This window comes from Sceloporus occidentalis, unplaced genomic scaffold (assembly GCF_023333645.1).
Source record: "Sceloporus occidentalis isolate IW3139 unplaced genomic scaffold, rSceOcc1.0.p SCAF_8, whole genome shotgun sequence".
Lineage (NCBI taxonomy): Eukaryota > Metazoa > Chordata > Lepidosauria > Squamata > Phrynosomatidae > Sceloporus > Sceloporus occidentalis.
The window spans coordinates 8,389,953-8,409,773 of record NW_028316988.1 but is presented as its reverse complement, the minus strand read 5'-3'; the positions used below and the strand labels follow the sequence as shown (position 1 = coordinate 8,409,773).

General features: G+C 43.6%; 1 protein-coding gene across 1 annotated transcript; it reads right to left on the bottom strand.

The window, feature by feature from the left end:
• LOC149307780 (tumor necrosis factor receptor superfamily member 1B-like) lies at window positions 1–19,482 on the bottom strand. Its single transcript, XM_089536938.1, has 10 exons — window positions 19,401–19,482; window positions 10,069–10,174; window positions 7,177–7,305; window positions 6,703–6,852; window positions 5,566–5,659; window positions 4,367–4,575; window positions 3,889–3,966; window positions 3,763–3,800; window positions 1,999–2,236; window positions 1–934 (listed from the first exon to the last, which is right to left on the bottom strand). Exons 1-10 carry the CDS (start codon window positions 19,452–19,454, stop codon window positions 639–641), a joined length of 1,392 nt encoding a protein of 463 aa, XP_089393064.1. The 5' UTR covers window positions 19,455–19,482; the 3' UTR covers window positions 1–638.
• Between the last annotated feature and the right edge of the window lie 339 nt (window positions 19,483–19,821).

Sequence of the window (19,821 nt, the reverse complement as noted above, 5' to 3'; positions counted from 1 at the left end):
TAATTTTTATTGCCATTAAAAGTAGGACCACAGACTTATCGTCTTGCTGTTTCTTAATAAAATCTAAATTTTCACATTCGGGGACATAGGAAATGGGATTTATTCCAAGGAAAGCCACTGATCCATGGATCTTTAATGGATCTTTTAAGGATAAGCGGATCCCCAAAGTCTTAGGATTGTCCTTCTCTGGGAATTTCTTGGGACTTTCTGCATGCAAGGTAGAAAGCCTAACCCTTCTCCAAAACACACACACACATGTGTAGCATTTCTTGGCTGGCCAGGACTCAAACCCAGAACCTCTTGCAGTGAGCCAACAACTGGGAAGCCGAGTCACAATACAGTAGGTTTTGCTTAAAGGCAGGCAAAGGGGACATTTCGGGGTCACATCCCTGAAGTTGCGGAGAACATGTCTGCAACCAAAGAACCCCAGAATCTTTTCCGTTGTCTGACGATCCTTTACAAAATCTGGAATTTATGTATAAAAAGAGGTTCTTTTGTGTCCAAGTCTTTCCGTTTTTGCAAGAAGCAACTGAGATTTCCAGCCGCGAAGGTTGGCCACAGTGTTTTTCCCCTAAAGCTGATTTGCAAGAACTCATTCAACCATTTTATATGGGATCCATCAGCCTCCGGCGCAGTTTTCATGCCGCTTTCATGCCGGCGTCTTGTACGCTCAGCGGCGGCGGCTTTTCCTCACCGTAACTGATAACGTCCATGCTGTCCTCCACTTCCACCGCAATTTGTTTGCTGGAATCTTTCTCCTCTGGACTTTCTTCCGTCGAAAGCGGAAGGTCTTCGTCTTCCACAAAAGTGTGAGGTCTGGGATGCGTAGCATGCAAACCGTTCGCTGGCTGGAATCGCAAACTGTGTTCTGCGCCGCAGACACTGACCACGCAGCTGACATTGACGCGCGTCTCGCCACCACCGCCAGCTTGCTCTGCCGAAAGAGAAAGAGAACCATAAGATATAAATAAATTTTATTATTCATAGCATAGAATCATAGAATCGTAGAGTTGGAAGAGACCACTAGGGCCATCCAGTCCAACCCCCTGCCATGCAGGAAATCCAAATCAAAGCATCCCTGACAGATGGCCATCCAGCCTCTGTTTAAAGACCTCCAAGGAAGGAGACTCTATCACCTTCTGAGGAATTGCATTCCACTGTCGAACAGCCCTTACTGTCAGGAAGTTCCTCCTAATGTTCAGGTGGAATCTCTTTTCCTGTAGCTTGCATCCATTGTTCCGGGTCCTGTTCTCTGGAGCAGCAGAAAACAAGCTTGCTCCCTCCTCAATATGACATCCTTTCAAATATTTAAACAGGGCTATCATATCACCTCTTAACCTTCTCTTCTCCAGGCTAAACGTCCCCAGCTCCCTTAGTCTTTCCTCATAGGGTTTCATGGTTTCCAGACCCTTCACCATTTTTGTCGCCCTCCTTTGGACACACTCCAGTTTCTCAATGTCCTTTCTGAATTGTGAATTGTGAATTATTATTATTATTGTCTAATTAACAAATTGTAAGCCACTTTGATAGCCTTGGCTATCAAAGTATTATTGAAGGACCACTTTGCAAAAAAAAATAATTAACAATCATGCAAAGAATTTTTGCGGTCCAAATAAATCTGGATTTTTGCATGCGTGCGCACACATGCGCATATACGCACAAGGTCCCAGGTTATAAAAATTCTTGCAATGGTGGACTGTTCTCTCAGCGAAACGTCTCCGTGCGTCAAAGCACTCTTTTTGCCCAAGGATAGGAACGTTTGCATATTATTATTTGCTGCCTTGAGTCCCTTGAGTTTATGATAAATAATAATAATAATAATAATAATAATAATAATAATAATAATAGTTTCTAGTGATGTGAGTTCATTGATTCCAGTGTGGGATGCCTGTGCATTGGGCTCCTACAGACAGAGCAAATATATTGGGAGGTTGTAGCATTCGCTGCTGTCATTCAGTTGCGCATTTCTGTTGCATCTGCAATTGTGGCATTTCTTACCCAAATTTGCTCCGCCGTGGTGCAGACAGCCGTTTGACGGAGCGAACCTTTGCTGCAGCCCTTCGGTTTCCATTCCCACCGAATGTGCATTACTAATGCCGCTGTCAGACCCAGCTGGGTTCTCCAAAGAGCCGCTGCTGGACGAGGCGGAGATCTGTAAGAGGTTCTGCTCCTCCTGGCCCAGAGCGCTGGCATCCGGGACCCAAGAACCCAGTCCCTTTTCGTTAAATGAGAACGGCTGGAAGAGAACAGAGAGCATTGAGAGTATAATGGAAATCTCAGAGTAGACCAGGAGCGGAACATGAGCCAACAATGTGATGCAGCAACAAACAAGGCCAATATGATCCCAGGCTGCGTCAATAGGAGTGCAATGTCTACAGTGACCCCCAAACTTTGATCCTTTGGCAATAGCATCATGGCTATTCTGCTTTGGACATAATGTCTGGGCACCACAATTCGAGACAAGGGTGAACAAGGCTGTGTCTACACTGCCGAAATAATCCAGTCTGAGACTGCTTTACACTGGAATTCTTAGATTTATAGTTTGGTGGGACATTTCACCTTCTCACCAAACTACAAATCCCAGGAATCCATGGCAGTTAAAGCAATCTCAATCAGCATTAATTCTGCAGTGTGGCGGCAGTTTAAGATGGTCAAAGGTCTGGAAACCAAGCCCTGTAAGGATCAACTTTGTGAGCTGGGTATGTTCAGCTTGGAGCGGAGAAGACTCCATCTGCATCCGCACTGCGGAAATAATCCAGTTTGGCATTGCTTTAACTGCCATGGTTCAGTGCCATGGAATCCTGGGACCTGTAGTTTCGCAGAAGAGTGCGCTCCTTTTTTGCCGCTCGTTTCTGGGCTTTGAATTGCAAGGATTCCAGGAAAGGCAAGGAATTTGTTCCATGAGGCAAGAACCCCTTGGAGCCTTTCCAGAGGCAGAGAAATATCTCATGTTAATTGCTCCTTTGGGGAGTCAAAATCACAAGCGTTTCCCAGAAACGGCACAAATGCCACCGCTGGGACTCCTCTCTTTGGCCAGAAAGAGAATCATTAATGTGGAATTAGCAATGAACTGACCGCCAAAAGCATGGAGCGCTGCCTGTCGGAGTCAGGTTTCCATGTTCCCTTGTATTGATGTGATTCCTGCTTCTATTTTATTATTTTGAATCATTCATCTGACCCCTTCATTCGTCAATATCTATCCCTATTTTTCTGTCCTACATACATCTAAACACACATACATAATATAAAATGCATAGTGTCTCTTTCATTTTGCTTTTTCAAAACAATATGCCATTTTACTCCATCCATCCACCTTGCAGCGATAGAGTTTATTTATATATTCAGTGTATATTTATATGGAGAGAGAGAAAGAGAGGTAGTGTTTGTATGTATGTCGACCTGTAGAATATATCTCTATATAGGTATATATATAAAACCACCTCCTCAAACAACCTTGGTCCTCCAAATGTTTTGGACTGCAGTTCCCAGAATAACCAAACATTGAGCAGGGCTTTTGAGAGCTGAAGTCCAACCCAGAGCCTCAAAGTTGCTGAACTTCCAGGTCTCACAGGTGAGAAAAGGAGGTGGAGAAGATCACTTTTCGTTCCCCGTTTTGGACAATGTGAGGGATGGCATCACTGCCACCCTCCACAAAGAAATAGGCACACTTTCCCCCATTTCTGGACCTTTCTTTTAATGGACAACAACAAAGACCTTTATGCGCAGAATCTCATTTATAGGGGATGAAACACTGGCACTGACCTGTTTCTCTTTGGCACACGGTAGAGAACAATCTCGGTCTGTTGGGAAGGAAAAGATTGCAAGTTGATTTTAGCCTCTCTCCTTGCAAATACACTCACACACACACACACTGTTTTAAGGTCATACCTTTCTTTCGAAACGCCAGGCAAAGAAGTGCCGCCGCGATCAGTGCGACGGCGAGAAACGTCACTCCAGCCAACCAACCTGAAAACAGGTAAAGAAATACAGAAGTCTTAAACATTTAGGCAAAGAATCGTTGCATAATATTTATGCTGGAATTCCTCTGCAACTTCAATACAGTCCAAGGCAGATCAGCGATTCCCAAACTTTGGTACTCCAGGTGTTTTTTTGGACTTCAACTCCCAGAAGCCCCAGTCAGCTTGGCCAACAGTCAGGAATGCTGGGAGCTGAAGTCCAAAACATCTGGAGGACCAAAGTTAGATGCAGCTCCAGTTGACAACTTAGTGCATCGCTAGGACCTTGTAAACCTATGAATGTTGTTGCAATCTCTGATTCCTGGCAGCTGCATCCAGGGCAAAGGATGATGGGAATATCAACTCCAGGAGCACCATGTTTCTCCATCCTTTGCTTTATTGATGCTCACCAGCAAGAGACGAAATGTCTCCTGAAGCGTCTTGCTTGATGTCCAGCATTGGATCTCCGGTGACAGACAACAGTGGTGGCAACTTTGTATTTCTTTTGCTGGTAAATGGATTGTGTGGCGCATGTGTTACAGCGTCAATGGGTCCGTCATTGGGATCGCTGCAAAGGGCATCATTGGTGCTGTTTCCAGGAACCAGGATTGATTTACATCTGCAAAAAAGAAAGGAACAAAGCAAGGGCAGATGACAAATCCAGCAAAAGCTTTGAAAGCCAACGAATGGTGGTTAAACATTAATTTAAAGTAGGAATAAAGTTTTATAGACTGTCCGATGGCTGTTGTGTTGTTGTTTTTAAATCCGAGGGACAGTCATTTGTGTGTGCTGAATCCCACTGTCAGAGAAAGGCAGGATATGAATCCTTCAAATAAAGTAAAATAATAATATCTAAAGGTTGTTTTTCTTTTTGCAAGGAGATCATTCGATTGGGAAAATCTGGGGAGAATCTGCTTCTATTGACTGCCTATCCAAAATAACCCAAAACGGGCGGCTGAGATAGTAATGCCTTTGCTTTTGGATGGTTCGATGTGCGCAAACATTGTTTCCGGCACAAAACTATGAAATATATTATGTATAAAACTACCTTCAAGCTGTAGAAGAATGATAAATGAATGCCGTGTTTAGACTTGATCCCATCTCTAAGGGCCAAGACAGACCGCCTGAAAACAGCGGTCTGCAGGCGGCCATTTTAACTCCGGAGGGACGCCGCAACTGCCAAACAGCGCAACATCCCTCTGGAGTAAAAAGGACCCGGTTCTTCTGGGTTCTTTTTGCGGCGCCCAGGTTACGTTGCGAGTGTGCTACTGGCACACTCATGACATAACCGTTGCACAAGAACGTGTGGATGCTACATGTCCCTTGCATCAAGATGGCAGCACCCGTGTAAACGGGACCCCACCATCAGGCCGCTGCTGTTACATACTAGGTTTCCGGACCGTGCAGTTGCTGTGTGGTCTGGAACCCTAGGATCGCCACCGCCAAGCCCCTTTCATCCCGTCTGTCTTGGGTCTTTGATCTAGCTCTATGTCTATGCAAATATTCCAAAATCTAAAGGGAAAAGACCAAAAATCCAAAATTCCTCTGGACCCAAGCATTTCGGATAAAGAGGACTCAATGTGAGCATCAGGTGAAGAGACTGACTTACTTCTTGTGGGGCTTGCAGAGAGCAGTGGCAGATTCAACGTCGGAAAATGTGCCGGGATTACAGGGAGCACATTGCGCATCGCTGGTACCAGTCCCTAGTAAAACATGACACACAAATCACAGTATGATAAACTCCAGAGTCACCATGAGTCCAAGGGCAGTTAACAACAACCAAATTAACCTTTAGCAGAAACATACTCTGAATGAACCCTTGCAATACAGACATGAACCTTTAGCCACCTGTCATGTCGACATGCAAACTTATACATGTTTGACTCAAAGAGTTCTTGATTCAAGGAGAGTTGAATTCTTGCCAAGAGAGTTTGCAAAGTGCAGGGAACTATCACTTCAGGCTTGCAAACTTGGATGAACTGGAGACTGTTACCACTCCTTTTGCACTGGAACCAAGCCGTCCAAAGCTGGAGAATCTGCACCCTTGGCTCCTGCCTGAAATCAAGAGATTCAGGAACCAGGCTCTTTGAGATCTGGCAAATGTCCCTGAACATTATCAGTTCTGTTGCTGGGACTTGCTGCCCTTCACTGTCTTTTGTGCAAACTTCCTCTTCCCCTTCCTTCCCTTTGTGCAGAGCCCAACGCTTCCTGCGTGCAAAGCAGAGATTGCTTTCTTTGCCTGAACTGATATAATGCTTTGCAAAGATGCCAAGAAGTCTAGATTATTATTATTATTCCTTCTGGCCTTGTTCCCAGAATGCCTGGAGTCACTCCGCAAGGAAACGTAAAACCATCAAGTCAGCCTTTGCATAACTCAGGAAGTCCAGGCAGACACCACAACTTCAGCATCAAATTAGTTCAACACTAATTTTGCAGGATGATGAGATAGAGTGATCACAACACAGCAGAAATTATTATTATTATTATTATTTAGGGTTGCTCTAAGAAAAGTATTTCCCTGCTATGATTTCATCTGTGCTGAAACAGCTGCGATCAAACAGTAGTGATGAACTGTCATATTCTGTTCTGAAGTCCCCGCTTCTACATAACCATTAGATGTACAGGAGGCCTTTCACACTGGCAACCCTGCCTTTAGCACCAATCCATCTATTCCTAGAAGGACCTTTATTCCTTATTGGTCTTACCAGTCGCCACCAATGTAAACGGTGGTTGCTCTCAGACTTACCTGGCTTCACAACTCCAGACCCTTTCGCACAGGGATGGTGCTCCACACACTGCAAGCAGCTCTGGGAGAGTTTGATCGCACAAAACTGGTGAGAGCGACACCAGCAGAACCGGTCCTGCGTGCGAGTGCATTCCTTCACTTCCACAAATCCTGGTTTCAAGGGAGAAAAACAGGTGTCAGGTCAGGTAGAATGGAGGAAGGAAGAGGCCTAACTATTAGAAGACAATGCAAAAGTCAGGCTATTGTGGCTCAACTGAAGTCCAAAACATCTGGAGGACCAAGGTTTGGCACAGATCTCTCCCTGTCTGTCAACAAGAATCTTCTTCATCCAACATCAGTCCTGCAGTCTGCAAAAGTATGTTTCCAAATGGCGTGTACTGAAGGCCTTCTGTGGCATTTCCACCACCTCCCATCTTCAAGACCTTCCAAACTCAGGCTTGGAAACTCCAAAAGACCTCTTTTGTTGCTGCCTACCTGCTTTGCACGGTGGGATGCAGCTGAAGCACCGTTCGGCTCTACTCCAAGCTGAAGTATACATCCCCTCCTCACACTCAATGCACTGAGTGTCCATGCTTTCGTTGCACCTGCGCTGTACACGGGAACCTGCAAGATGGATGAGAAAACCATCAAAATAGGGACACTAGGAAAGCAAAATATTCATTGTATGCTCAGGACCTTTCCGTGTCACGGAGGAATGGTTTCTCTGCAATCTGTTGGGGGTGTTATCAAAACACTGCATCCACACAGCGATTCATATACAGGGCTGAGTTGTATTGCAATCCAATGCAATAAGACCAGCAAATCCAAAATAGAGCAACGCATACAGTCAGCCCTCCGTATCAATAGATATTTTTTATCCGCAGTTTGGAAAATATTTTTAAAATATATAAATTCCCCAAAACCAACCTTGATTTTGGCATTTTATATAAGGGACACCATTTTATTATGCCATTAAGTTTTAAGGGGAGGGTGGGACTAGGGATATGGGACTGTATGTAAGTTTTAAGTTGTAAGTCACCTCAATGTTCATCAACAGTGAGGCGGGATATAAATAAAAGTTTTATTATTATTATTATTTATTTTATCTATGGATTCAAGCATCCATGCTTTGGAAAATATTTTCAGTCCAAAAACCAAACCTCGATTTTGCCATTTTACATAATGGACACCATTTTACTATGCCATTGTATTTAATGGGATTTGAGCATCCATGGATTTTGTTATTTATCCATGGATTTTGCCCTGGGACCAAACCTCAGCGGATAACAAGGGTCTACTGTATAACAACCTTTTCAATTAAAAACAAAACAAGGAGATACCTTTTGCTGCCCGGTAAAAATATTTTTATGTCGGCAAGCTTTCTAAACATAGCCGAGTGGTTTTTATGGAGCAGGTGGGTTTTTAGCCTGTTTTTAACGTAACCGTATTTTATGCCATTTTATATTATATTTTATTGTATATTTTATATATAGATGTTTTAATTGTTTGAATTTTATAATAATGTGATAGGTTTTATCTGCGAGCGTTTGGTCCCTCCGAGGAGAAAGGCGGGGTATAAATGAAATCAATCAGTCATCAATCAATCAATAAAAACTTGCTGAGTAGTAAATTACTATAAATACATTTACACTGCTATAAGAATAGTAAAATAAGTAAAATAGGTAAAATAGCAAAAGAGCCGTCACATTCAAGGAAGTAAAATGTGAATGTTATGTATGTATGTATAAAATAAATAGAGTAGAGGAAACTGACGGCATACTAGCAGCGATTTCTCAACAAGATCCGCAATCCTTGGTTTATTATACTTTTTACCCCAATGGATATCAGAAGCACAAAACTATGCTCCAAACTGCCCTCTTTGTGAAAAATAACATTAAATGAAAAAGGGGAAGGTGAAATGCCTTTGACAGCAGCCTCTAAAGAGTAGCTGTTCCTCTTTCAGATAGGTCAAAGGATGCCCCCGCCGTGCCGATAACATCTAAAACAAACAACTAACCCAACCCGTTTTTCCAACCCAGAAGCGAACTTCCCGTTTTTGCGTCCGTCCTTTGAGGGTTGGCGCAGCCCTCCAAGAGCGTCCCAGAGTCCGAAAAGCGGTCTCAAGATTTTCTGCAATTCTGCAACATGCATTTTGTGGCCATCAGTGATTGCAAGCGATTGCTGACTGCACACTTTGCCACATGTATATTTAATTGTTTTGTTTGTTTACTGGTTCATTTTCTGGAAGTCTTGGGTCGGTTAGCAGCGCAATGGAAAGAGCGAATCTGAACCATTGCCCTTTTCTCTTCCTTCGGGAAGATTGCAAGTTTGGACCTCTTTTCCGTGTTGAGGTCAAAACACACGCTTGGTCTTTTTCCATACTTTGCAAAACTTGGTCTCCTTCCATGCAATTGACTGATTTCTTCCTCGTTCAGCCAGGCATCACTAACTCCATACTTACTGTCCTAATTTGGCAAGAATGGTCTCATTTAATCCCCTGCCATCCCACTTTTCAGCTGCTTTTAAAACGTCCCAGTTTTCCTCTAGTCCTCCCATTTCACCGCCTTTGTCCTCAGTTATTTCAGTTGCTGCAAAGTGACCTCAAAGTGCAAACATAGTTTGCATTGCTTTAACTCTGCAGAGGAAGGTAGAAGAGGAGAGGAACTGAAAATTGAAAATGGCCCAGCTGACTTTATCCTCAGCTTGCCTCAGTTGCTGCAAACTGAATTCAAAGTGCAAAAACAGTTTGCAAGAAAGACCGTTTTTCAATTGCTATTTCACGTAAAAATGGCACCTGGTTGCTTTTCTCACAGGCAACTGTGTTTTCTGCACCGTACATAATGTCCAAATATTGTATATACTCATGTATACGTCTAGAAATTTTAGCCAAAAAGTTGGCCTAAAAAACCTGAATCGATATTGATCCATGGATCAATATAGGTACCCTAAGGACTGTACTTGAACACTTGTTTTTAAAAAGGGACCTTCCCTGGTGAAAGGCAAAAACCTAACCTGTCCTGGAATCACTGGTCCTCTGTTTTTTCATCCATCTAGCCTTTATTTTGAGCACAAATAGTTATGCTTGCTAGAAGTTTGTAACTGCTTTGGCGTTGTTTTCCTTTGCATCATCCTTTACAGCCTTTGTTACATGCCCCTAGATTTTACCCTCGACTTATCCATGGGTCATATCCAAATCCAAATCATATCCAAATCAATAATTGTGACCCCAAAACTTGGCCTCGACTTATACATGGGGTCGACTTATAGTTAAGTATGTATGGTTAATCTTTTCATCCTTAACATACTTAAGCACATGCAGGAATCTCAACATCCCCAGGGTGAATTCATGCCACTAGTTAATATTTAGGAAGGTAAGAAATGCATTACCTGGAGGACACGATCGGCAACATCTATCGATGGCTTCAACATAGTGCTCGGTTTGTGGATTTTGGCATCTCTGATGGATCTGTGGGGTGTATGGCAGGGAGGACACCTGCGGAAATAATAATAATAATAATAATAATAATTTATTTATATTCCGCTTTTTCACAGAGGAATCAATTGATCCTAATGTCTGAGCCGATTCCAAGTCCAGCCTCACTGGGTTTCCCATCAGTACCTTATGTATAGTTTGAATAATAATAAAGTGATAAAGAGTCAGGGGGAGAGAATCATAAGACTTTATCACACAAAGGAGATTGTGAATTTACCCTGTGTATAGCCTGGAAAATGTGAAACGATTTCACACGATGTCGCAGAAAACCCGCCATGAAAGTGGCCACAAAGAAGCATCAACGCGCACCTTTTTACTTTCGGGATTTCAGCTACAATGCACTTCCAATGTTGCTTTATTTGTGCAATTGCATGTGATAATCATTCGTGCAATTACTTGACATTTCCACTTCATTTGCGGGACGCTTTCAATGCGCTTTAATGCCGAAATTAGCCCCAGTGTGAGAAACTCCATAGAATCATAGAGTTGGAAGGCATTACAAGGGCCATGCCTTGTAAGAAAGAGAGTCCAGGGCTAGCTAAACTCATGACCAAATAGGGTTGCCAAACCAGATTCTAGCCCAATTTGACCCAGATTCTAGCCATGGTATCTGGTGCCTGTTTGGACCATCATTTGATGTCCTGAGCTTCAGAAGGACACTAAAATGTCCCCAAAGTCATTGTTAATGCAAGAGATGCACTGTTGCTCTAAAGGTTGGGATGCTTTAATGCTAGGGAATAGGTGAGAAATGAGGTTGCTGGCTAGGGATGCATCTGCACTGCAGAAACAATCCAGTTTGACACCACTTTAACTCTTTGTAGGAGTCAACAGATGGACATGACCCCTTGCAAGTTGAGGATGTCTACCAAAGCCCAACCAAACTGTTCATCTGTGTGGAAAAAGTGACATTATTGCCGGCTGTTTATACAGTGATGTTGTTTCCAAAAGGGAGGTGAGTGTAACTCAGGCGTAGGAGTTTCTTGACATTCAAAGCTCTTACGCAGAAAAATGACAACTGGCACAGTGCAAAAGTGCAAAAGTGTGGAAGAGGTCCCTACCAAGACATCTAACCTAGAAGCCTCTGAAACTAATTTTAAAGAAAGCATTTGGAGGACTTCCAGAAGCATCTGGAGACACTCCAGCTCCCAGAACGCCACAGCATTGAGCCATAGGTAGTAGTTAAAAGTGGTGTCAAACTGGATTATTTCAGGACAGATGCAGCCGACGGTGAGCAGAGACGTCTGAGTGCATCTATGCTGGCAGTTTCTCTTCAAATATCTAAAGCAGTGGTTCCCAAACTTTGATCCTCTAGGTTTTTGGGGGGACTTCAATTCCCAAACTCCTCAGCCATTGTAACCAACAGTTGGGAATTCTGGACGATGAAGTCTAAAACATCTGGAGGACCAAAGTTTGAGGACCACTGATCTAAAGGGATCCTCAAAGAGAGGAAGCTGTGGGTTTGCTGTCTTCTGGCCCAGAAAGTAGGACCAGGTCTAATGGTTTCAAGTTACAGGAGATGGCAGGTTGCAACTGGACCTTAGAAGGAACTTCTTGATGGTAAGAGTGGTTCAGCAATGGAGACCAATTGCCGACAGAGATGGTGGGGACATTTTCAGAAAGACCCTCGATCGCTCCTTGCTGGGGATGATGGAAATGGAAATGCTACGTTGAATGTGGGGTTGGAGCTTGATGACCTATAGGATCCCTTTCCAATATGATTCAACAATCCTGGGAACTTCAGATCTCTCAAAGTCATAGCGTTTTCATTTCCCTTAGACTTAGGGAGATGGTTTGTTGCTGTCATTCCTGAATTATGGTGGCCCTAAGGAAAACCTATTACAGTCAGCCGTCCATATCCACCGATTCTTTATCCATGGATCCTAACCATCCACAGTTTGGAAAATATTTTTTAAAAATAGAGCATTTCCAAAAAGCAAACCTTGATTTTGCCATTTAGAAGGGACACCATTTCACTCAGCCCCACTACATTTTGGTATCTACAGGGGGTCCTGGGACCAATCCCCAACAGATAGCAAGGGCCCACTGTACAAGATTTGCTCAGAGGCCTTTGCCTTCCTCTGAGGCTGAGAGAGTGTGACTTGCTGAGCATGGAGTCTGTAATCCAACACTCAAACCACTGCGGATCCCCAAATATAAACCTTTCTTTAATCGGTAGCTCAGCAAACTCATCACGGAAGAAAAGGCAGCGGAGCAATAGAAAAACCGCAGCATTTGCAACCCTTTTCGGTTGCAAAAAACATTCGCAAAGAGGGCAGGGGAATGAAGAAGGAATGAGGTCTCCTGCCAACAACAGGTTGTTTTTAGGCCAACCTCTCTGCGGTTTGTACCCAGAGGAGACGGATCAAGATCTCGGCAGAGAATGATAAGAGCGACCACAAGAAGGAGGATCATTACAGAGAGTCCTTATCTTATCTGCCACACAAGCCAAAGAAACATGGTTGAAATGAAAAGAGCTGGTGTGATTTGATATCAGACACCAGAGGAACTGAAGGGAAAGGGATCAGAGTCTGCCAACAGATCTCTGGTCAGTTTCTAGTAGATCACACTATCCTATATTATATTATATTAGACCATCTAGGAAACCCTTTGGTTGCTTGAATTATTGCCAGGAGTGGTAGTCTAGATCAGAGATGGGATTCATGCATCCCTGCAAGATGTTGGACTGCAATGCCCAGCAACTCCAGTCAGCATTGCCAATGGGAGCTGGAATCCAATCATATCTGGGGGACCAGGCGATGGCCAATATTTTAGAGTGTTTTGTGCTCTGACGTTTTGGCTTAAGGGCCCCATAAATTGGGAAACATCGTGTGTCTCAGTGTTGGACTCTGACTCTGGAGTGTTTACAGTCCAACACTGGCTGGGATTTATAGTCCAACGCTAGCTGGGACTTGCAGTCTAACACTAGCTGGGACTTGAAATCCAACACTAACCGGGCTTTACAATCCAACACTAGCTGGGATTTACAATCCAACACTAGCCGGGATTTACAATCCTACACTGGCTGGGATTTACAATCCAACACTGGCTGGGATTTACAATCCAACACTGGCTGGGATTTACAATCCTACACTGGCTGGGATTTACAATCCTACACTGGCTGGGATTTACAATCCTACACTGGCTGGGATTTACAATCCTACACTGGCTGGGATTTACAATCCAACACTGGCTGGGATTTACAATCCTACACTGGCTGGGATTTACAATCCTACACTGGCTGGGATTTACAATCCAACACTGGCTGGGATTTACAATCCAACACTGGCTGGGATTTACAATCCTACACTGGCTGGGATTTACAATCCAACACTGGCTGGGATTTACAATCCAACACTGGCTGGGATTTACAATCCTACACTGGCTGGGATTTACAATCCTACACTGGCTGGGATTTACAATCCAACACTGGCTGGGATTTACAATCCAACACTGGCTGGGATTTACAATCCAACACTGGCTGGGATTTACAATCCAACACTAGCTGGGACTTGAAATCCAACACTAGTTGGGACTTGCAGTCTAACACTAGCTGAACCTTGCAATCCCACACTAGCTCAGATTTACAATCCAACACTAACTAGCACTTGAAATTCAACACTAGCTCAGATTTACAGTTCAACACTAGCTGGGACTTGCAATCCAACACTATCTGGGATTTACAATCCAACACTAGCTGGGACTTGCAGTCTAACACTATCTGGGATTTGCAATCCAACACTAGCTGGGATTTATAACCCAACACAAACTGGGATTTGAAATCCAACACTAGCTGGGATTTGCAATCCAACACTAGCTGGGATTTACAATCCAACACTAGCTGGGACTTGAAATCCAACACTAGTTGGGACTTGCAGTCTAACACTAACTGAACCTTGCAATCCCACACTAGCTCAGATTTACAATCCAACACTAACTAGCACTTGAAATTCAACACTAGCTCAGATTTACAGTTCAACACTAGCTGGGACTTGCAATCCAACACTATCTGGGATTTACAATCCAACACTAGCTGGGACTTGCAGTCTAACACTATCTGGGATTTGAAATCCAACACTAGCCGGGATTTGCAATCCAACACTAGCTGGGATTTGCAATCCAACACTAGATGGGACTTGAAATCTAACACTAGCTAGGATTTGCAGTCCAACACTATTTGGAACTTGCAATCCAAACACTAGCTGGGACTTGCAATCCAACACTAGCTCAGATTTACAATTACAACACTAGCTGGGCCAACCATCTCTCGAGGGCTGCATCCTTCCCACAAAAGGCCATGAAGTGGCCTGTCCAAACCAATGGCCAATTGGACCATGGGACGGACTCCAAGGGGGAAGCGAAACCCTTGCGTGGCTCTATATATTTTTGCAAAGGAAATTGCTCAGCGGCACGTGAGTCCTTCCCACTCGGGATCTGGAGCCCTTGCAGCAAACCTTGCAGTCTCAGGAGGTTGCGCGGAAGCCCATACGTTTCGGTGGCACTGGGGGGAAATATTAAAAAATAGGTTATGTGAGAAAACCACAGTGACGAAGCTCCCGCTGTCTTCGCTCAGAAAGTGTGGCTACGAGGGGGGAATAAAGCAAGTTTCCAGAACCGTTCAGCAGCAGAAGCTTGTGAAAGCGGAAACAACACGGCACTTTTATTTTTCTTCTTTCTGTTTAAGAAAAAGACAGCAGCACTGAAGCTGAAACATTGGCCAGGTCAACTTTTACGCATGGAGAGTGGAAAGGACAGCGACGTGGGAGTCACACTGCGGAGTGCGTGGCCCATGTGGCTTATTACAACCCCCACGCTCTCATGCAAGAAACCATGCGTGGCTCGGAGGGGCATTTTCGGGTCCAACCTACACACAGCCCCAAATTTTCCCGCATGTGGTGCGGAAAGCCCATATGATGGTCCATGCGCCATCTTTTTAGAGCACCTTCCTGAAGGTCAAATGAAATGTCACTCACAAATATAGTTGGGATTGTTTAAAAATGTCTATTAACCGCAGACACAAAGGGGAGGAGAAGGACACTACATTGCAGAATATACAGGGAGGATGTGAAGCTCCATACTATTCGACTATCCCAATTTGGCTGGGATAGTCCAATTCAACCCTATGTAGAGCCATACATATATATTAGCTGCGTTTAAAATGTGCCAGTATCTCTCCCCTCCTCCTCCTTTGTCCCTGGCTTACTTCAATTGCTGCAAATTGTTGCAAGCCATTGCTGCAAATTGCTGTGAGCCACTGCAGCCTTTGCACTGAATTCGACGTGCAAAAGCATCTTACTCTCCAGTAACTCAATGGGGAAAGAGGAGAGGGCAAAATCTTGCCCTTCCAAGTAGGATCAGGCAAAAGCAAACGGCTGCATCCTTTCCTATGATCTCCACGTTGCACATGTCTCCTTACAATATTTGAAGACTACTTCCCAATCCCTTTCCCATTTCTCAATTGCTTTTCCTCTAATGATCATGGATAATCCGTCTAGTTGTAACATATCCAGTTGTTGTTGTCATTGTTACAGTCAACCCTCCTTATCCACAGATTCAAGCATCCACAGTTTGAAAATATTCCCCAAAGGTATAAGTCCCATATAGCAGACCTTGATTTTCCATTTTATATGCACCGTTTTGCTGCGCCATTATATTTAATGGGACATTATTATTATTATTATTATTTCTTTCCTTCAAGGTGGGGTGCAGCATGCATTTCCCCCCTTATGCCCTCCAGGATGAGATTCTGGGACATTGCACAAAAGCCTTTTATCGGCAGAACAAGTAAACACAGATACAGAGCAAAAGATAAGAACCGACAGGAATTTTGCAAACAAAACGAATGATGTTATCCAGAAGGCCAGCAGAAAATCGACAACATCCTCAGCCTTTCCCTTTGGCCTTACACACAACCGGATCCTGTTGTGGGTCTTCCAAAATCTCACAACTCAGTTGTGCACAGCGGCACTTATGCGCCGTTTGTGGTTTCCTCACTTCTAGCCTGAATTTGTGACTAAGTGTTTCGGGGGCCGTTGCCTGAGTCCTTTCCAAAACACAGCAAATGTGTGAGAGTTGTGCATCTTTGCAGAGAGATATGAGTCATGCTTCCTGTAATGCGCCTGTTTGCCCTTCTCCACCTCTGTGTAAACCATGAGTAGGAGCTGGCTATCATTACCATATACACTTGTCCCTCCATATTCACTGGGGTTAGGCCTCGCACAAGACCCCCGTGGATATGGGGAAACTGCAAATAACAAAAACAACATGTTTTTACCTGAGAGGACACCTCTCTAGGAATCTCTAGGTCCTCCAGAGCAACTCTGTAGCCAACGTCCGACAGAAACTGACCATAGAACTGCGCTGGAGGAGCTACAAAGGCCTAGTAGAGTGTTCTCTCTGGGAATCTCTAGGTCTTTCAGTGCAACTTTTAGTTAAAGTTGACCATAGAGTTGCATTAGAGGACCTAGATATTCCTAGAGAGAACATATTGATCAAATCCGTGAATAATCAAATCCGCCAATATCAAATATGGAGGGATGAGTATCTATCTATCTATCTATGTATCTATCTATCTATCCATCCATCACACACACACACACACTATAACATCTATACAGAGCAAATATTTTATCTCTTTTAATCATACCTGTTTGTCCTGAATTTTAAACACATCCATTTCAAAGGCTTTTATTTGCACTTAAAAATTATACCTGACTGTTTCATTTTGATACGGTTCGCTCTTCGTTTCCAATAAGGGATGCTCGCAATCTTACAAGTAGGTGTATAAAATGTATATAACTATTATTATTATTATTATTATTATTATGCTTTATTTATATAGCGCTGTAGATTTATTGGAGTGTTTGGGTTGGTCTTGTCGTTGTTGTTGCTGTTTTGCCTTATGGTTTGTCAACTGTAATAAAGGCTTGTTGTTGTCATCGTTGTTGGAATAGCTATGAAAAGATTGCATGGCTATATCCATCCTATTCCTGCTTCTTTTTTTCTTTTTTTTTTGCATTTTTCACCCTGATTATTGTCCTTTTTTGCGTTTTTCACCCTGTTTATACTTTCCTTTTGCACCAATAAAAAGGTACCTGTTTTGGTCTTTTGTTTGGCACCTATAAAAAAGTATAGGTTTTGTATTTTTGTTTTGCACCAGTAAGAAAACACTGTACAGTATAGGCTTTCTACTTTTCTTTGGCACCAATAAGAAAGTCTCTGTTTGGACCTTTGGGCAACAGAAAGTAAAGTAAGAAAGTAAAGGGTTTATACTTGTCTTTTGCACCAGTAAGACAGTATCTGTCTTATTCCTTGGTTTCGCCCAAACAAGAAAGTATAGGATCGGGTTTGTACTTTTGTTTTGGACCAGTTTTGTTTTGTACTTTTGTAAGAAGGTACAGATTTTGCATTTTCTGCATTTCCGGTCCTGCGGATTATAATCTCCTAATATCTCAAAACAGAGATAAAATCTGCAAATGGAAGGTAATGCTCCATCATCTGTGAAATTTTCTTATGCTAAAATGTAAATTAAGAGTTTTCTTTCCTGTCTGGTTTTGCAAGCTAAGCAGGGTCAGTGGTGGTTAGTACTTGGATGGGAGACCGCCAATGAATCCAGGTGATGTTTCAGAGGAAAGCACTGACCAAACCACCTCTGAGTCTTCTTTGTCTTAGAAAATCCTAGGAAACTCATGGGTTCGCCATAAATTCGCAAGAGATCTCATTCCTAGGAAACACATTTTAGGTCTAACCACTAGGCAGAACCTCCACTCCCCAACGCAGTATATCTTTTTAATCTCAGATGCTGAGAAAGTGGGACCTTCAAACCTTGTTTATGGCCTCATGAAGCAAAGGTAGCAAATCTGGGGACCCAAAATATTACTGGACTGTAATAATATAATCCTGGAGAGCCAGTGCGGTTTTAATGTCCTTGTCCAAGGCTCAATGGCTTGAGTGTTGGACTATGGCTCTGGAGACCAGGGTTCGAATCCCGGCCATGGAAACCCACTGGGTGACACTCTCTCAGCCTCAGGGGAAGGCAGTGGCAAGCCTCCTCTGAACAAACCCTACATACACTAGGGTTGCCATAAGTCAGGCCACGCAAACCACTCAGCTCAAAGGTGTTTTTCCATACGTAAAAGCATATAAAAAGTTATAGGGTCGGCACAAGTCAGACAAGACTTGAAGGCACACAACAACGATGACAACAACCTACCCTGATGGGTCCATGGCAGTTAAAGTGGGACCAAACTGCATCGTTTCAGCAGTGCAGATGCATCCAAAAGACGCTTCCAAGTAGCCCATTCCTCTGTATGCATTCACTTGGGAAGATAGTGGTTTGAGTGCTGGACTAGGACTCTGGAGACCAGGGTTCAAATCCCAGCTCAGCCATGAATCCCAAGTCAGCCATGACTTGGGCAAGTCACACTCTCTCAGCCTCAGAGGAAGGCAATGGCAAATCTTGCCAAGAAAACCCCAGGATACAACTCTACATGCCTTAGGGTTGCCGAAAGTCAGAAACAACACGAAGGCACACAACAACCCAGTTGTGAGTACTTTTCCACAAGTGAAAACATACACAAAGTTTTTGTGAAAATGCAAGTAAACTATGCATGAATTTTAAACCATTTAATACCAATCCATCAGAAAAAGACCAAAGGTACCTTAGGGTTGCCGAAAGTCAGAAGCAACACGAAGGCACACAAAAACCCAGTTGCAAGGACTTTCCCAGAAGCAAAAACAGGCACAAAGCTATTGGGAAAATACACTTAAAGTATGCATGCATTTAAACTGATTTAAAACAAATCTAGTAAGAAAAAAGACCAAAGATGTAGTCAGTAAGTACTTTTCCATATGTAATATATGTGTGTGTGTGTGTGTGTATAGATAGATAGATAGTGTTATTGTGAAAATGCAATTAAACTGTGCATGAATTTAAAACCATTTAAAACAAATCTAGTTAGAAAAGACCAATGGTGCCTTAGGGTCTCCATAAGTCAGAAAGGCCTTGAAGGCACACAATAGCAACAAGAAGCTTCCCTGAAAGCATGAGGATGGAGGCCCAGGGCTTTTAAACTGGGATCAACCCGCATCATCCCAGCAGTGCAGATGCACCCAAAGCCTCTTGCAAGGCATGCATTTATATTTATATTTTGGAGCTTTCCTGGAGGCAGATGAGAGACAGCAATTTCTGGAGTCTCCCCATTTTTGGAGGGATGCTGAGCCCACTTACCTGGGAGAGGCAGAGCAAGATCTGGAGCAGAGTCCGGAGCGGACAGAGCCCCATCTTTCTTGCAGAGAGGAACCCAGGGAAACTGGTCACTTTGGAGGCAAGGTTCTGAATGAAAGGGCAGCCTCCAAAGAGGAGGAGAAAGAAGGAGGAGAAAGAAGGAGGAGGGCTTGGCTGGTACCATCTCCGCCTCTTTGCTCCTGGTCTGAAAAAACACTGCTTCCAGGCACATAGCTTCCCCACTTTCTCCATAAGAGTGCCTCTGAGCATGGGCAGAGAGCTCACTGAGGGTTGCATGCCTCCCTTGGGCCCAGATGATGCCCTTGAGCATGGACTGACAGCTTGCTAGGGGTTGTTTCCTTTGGTCCCCAGCAATGCCTCTGAGCATGGACAGAGAGCTCAGTAAGGGTTGCATGCCTCCTTT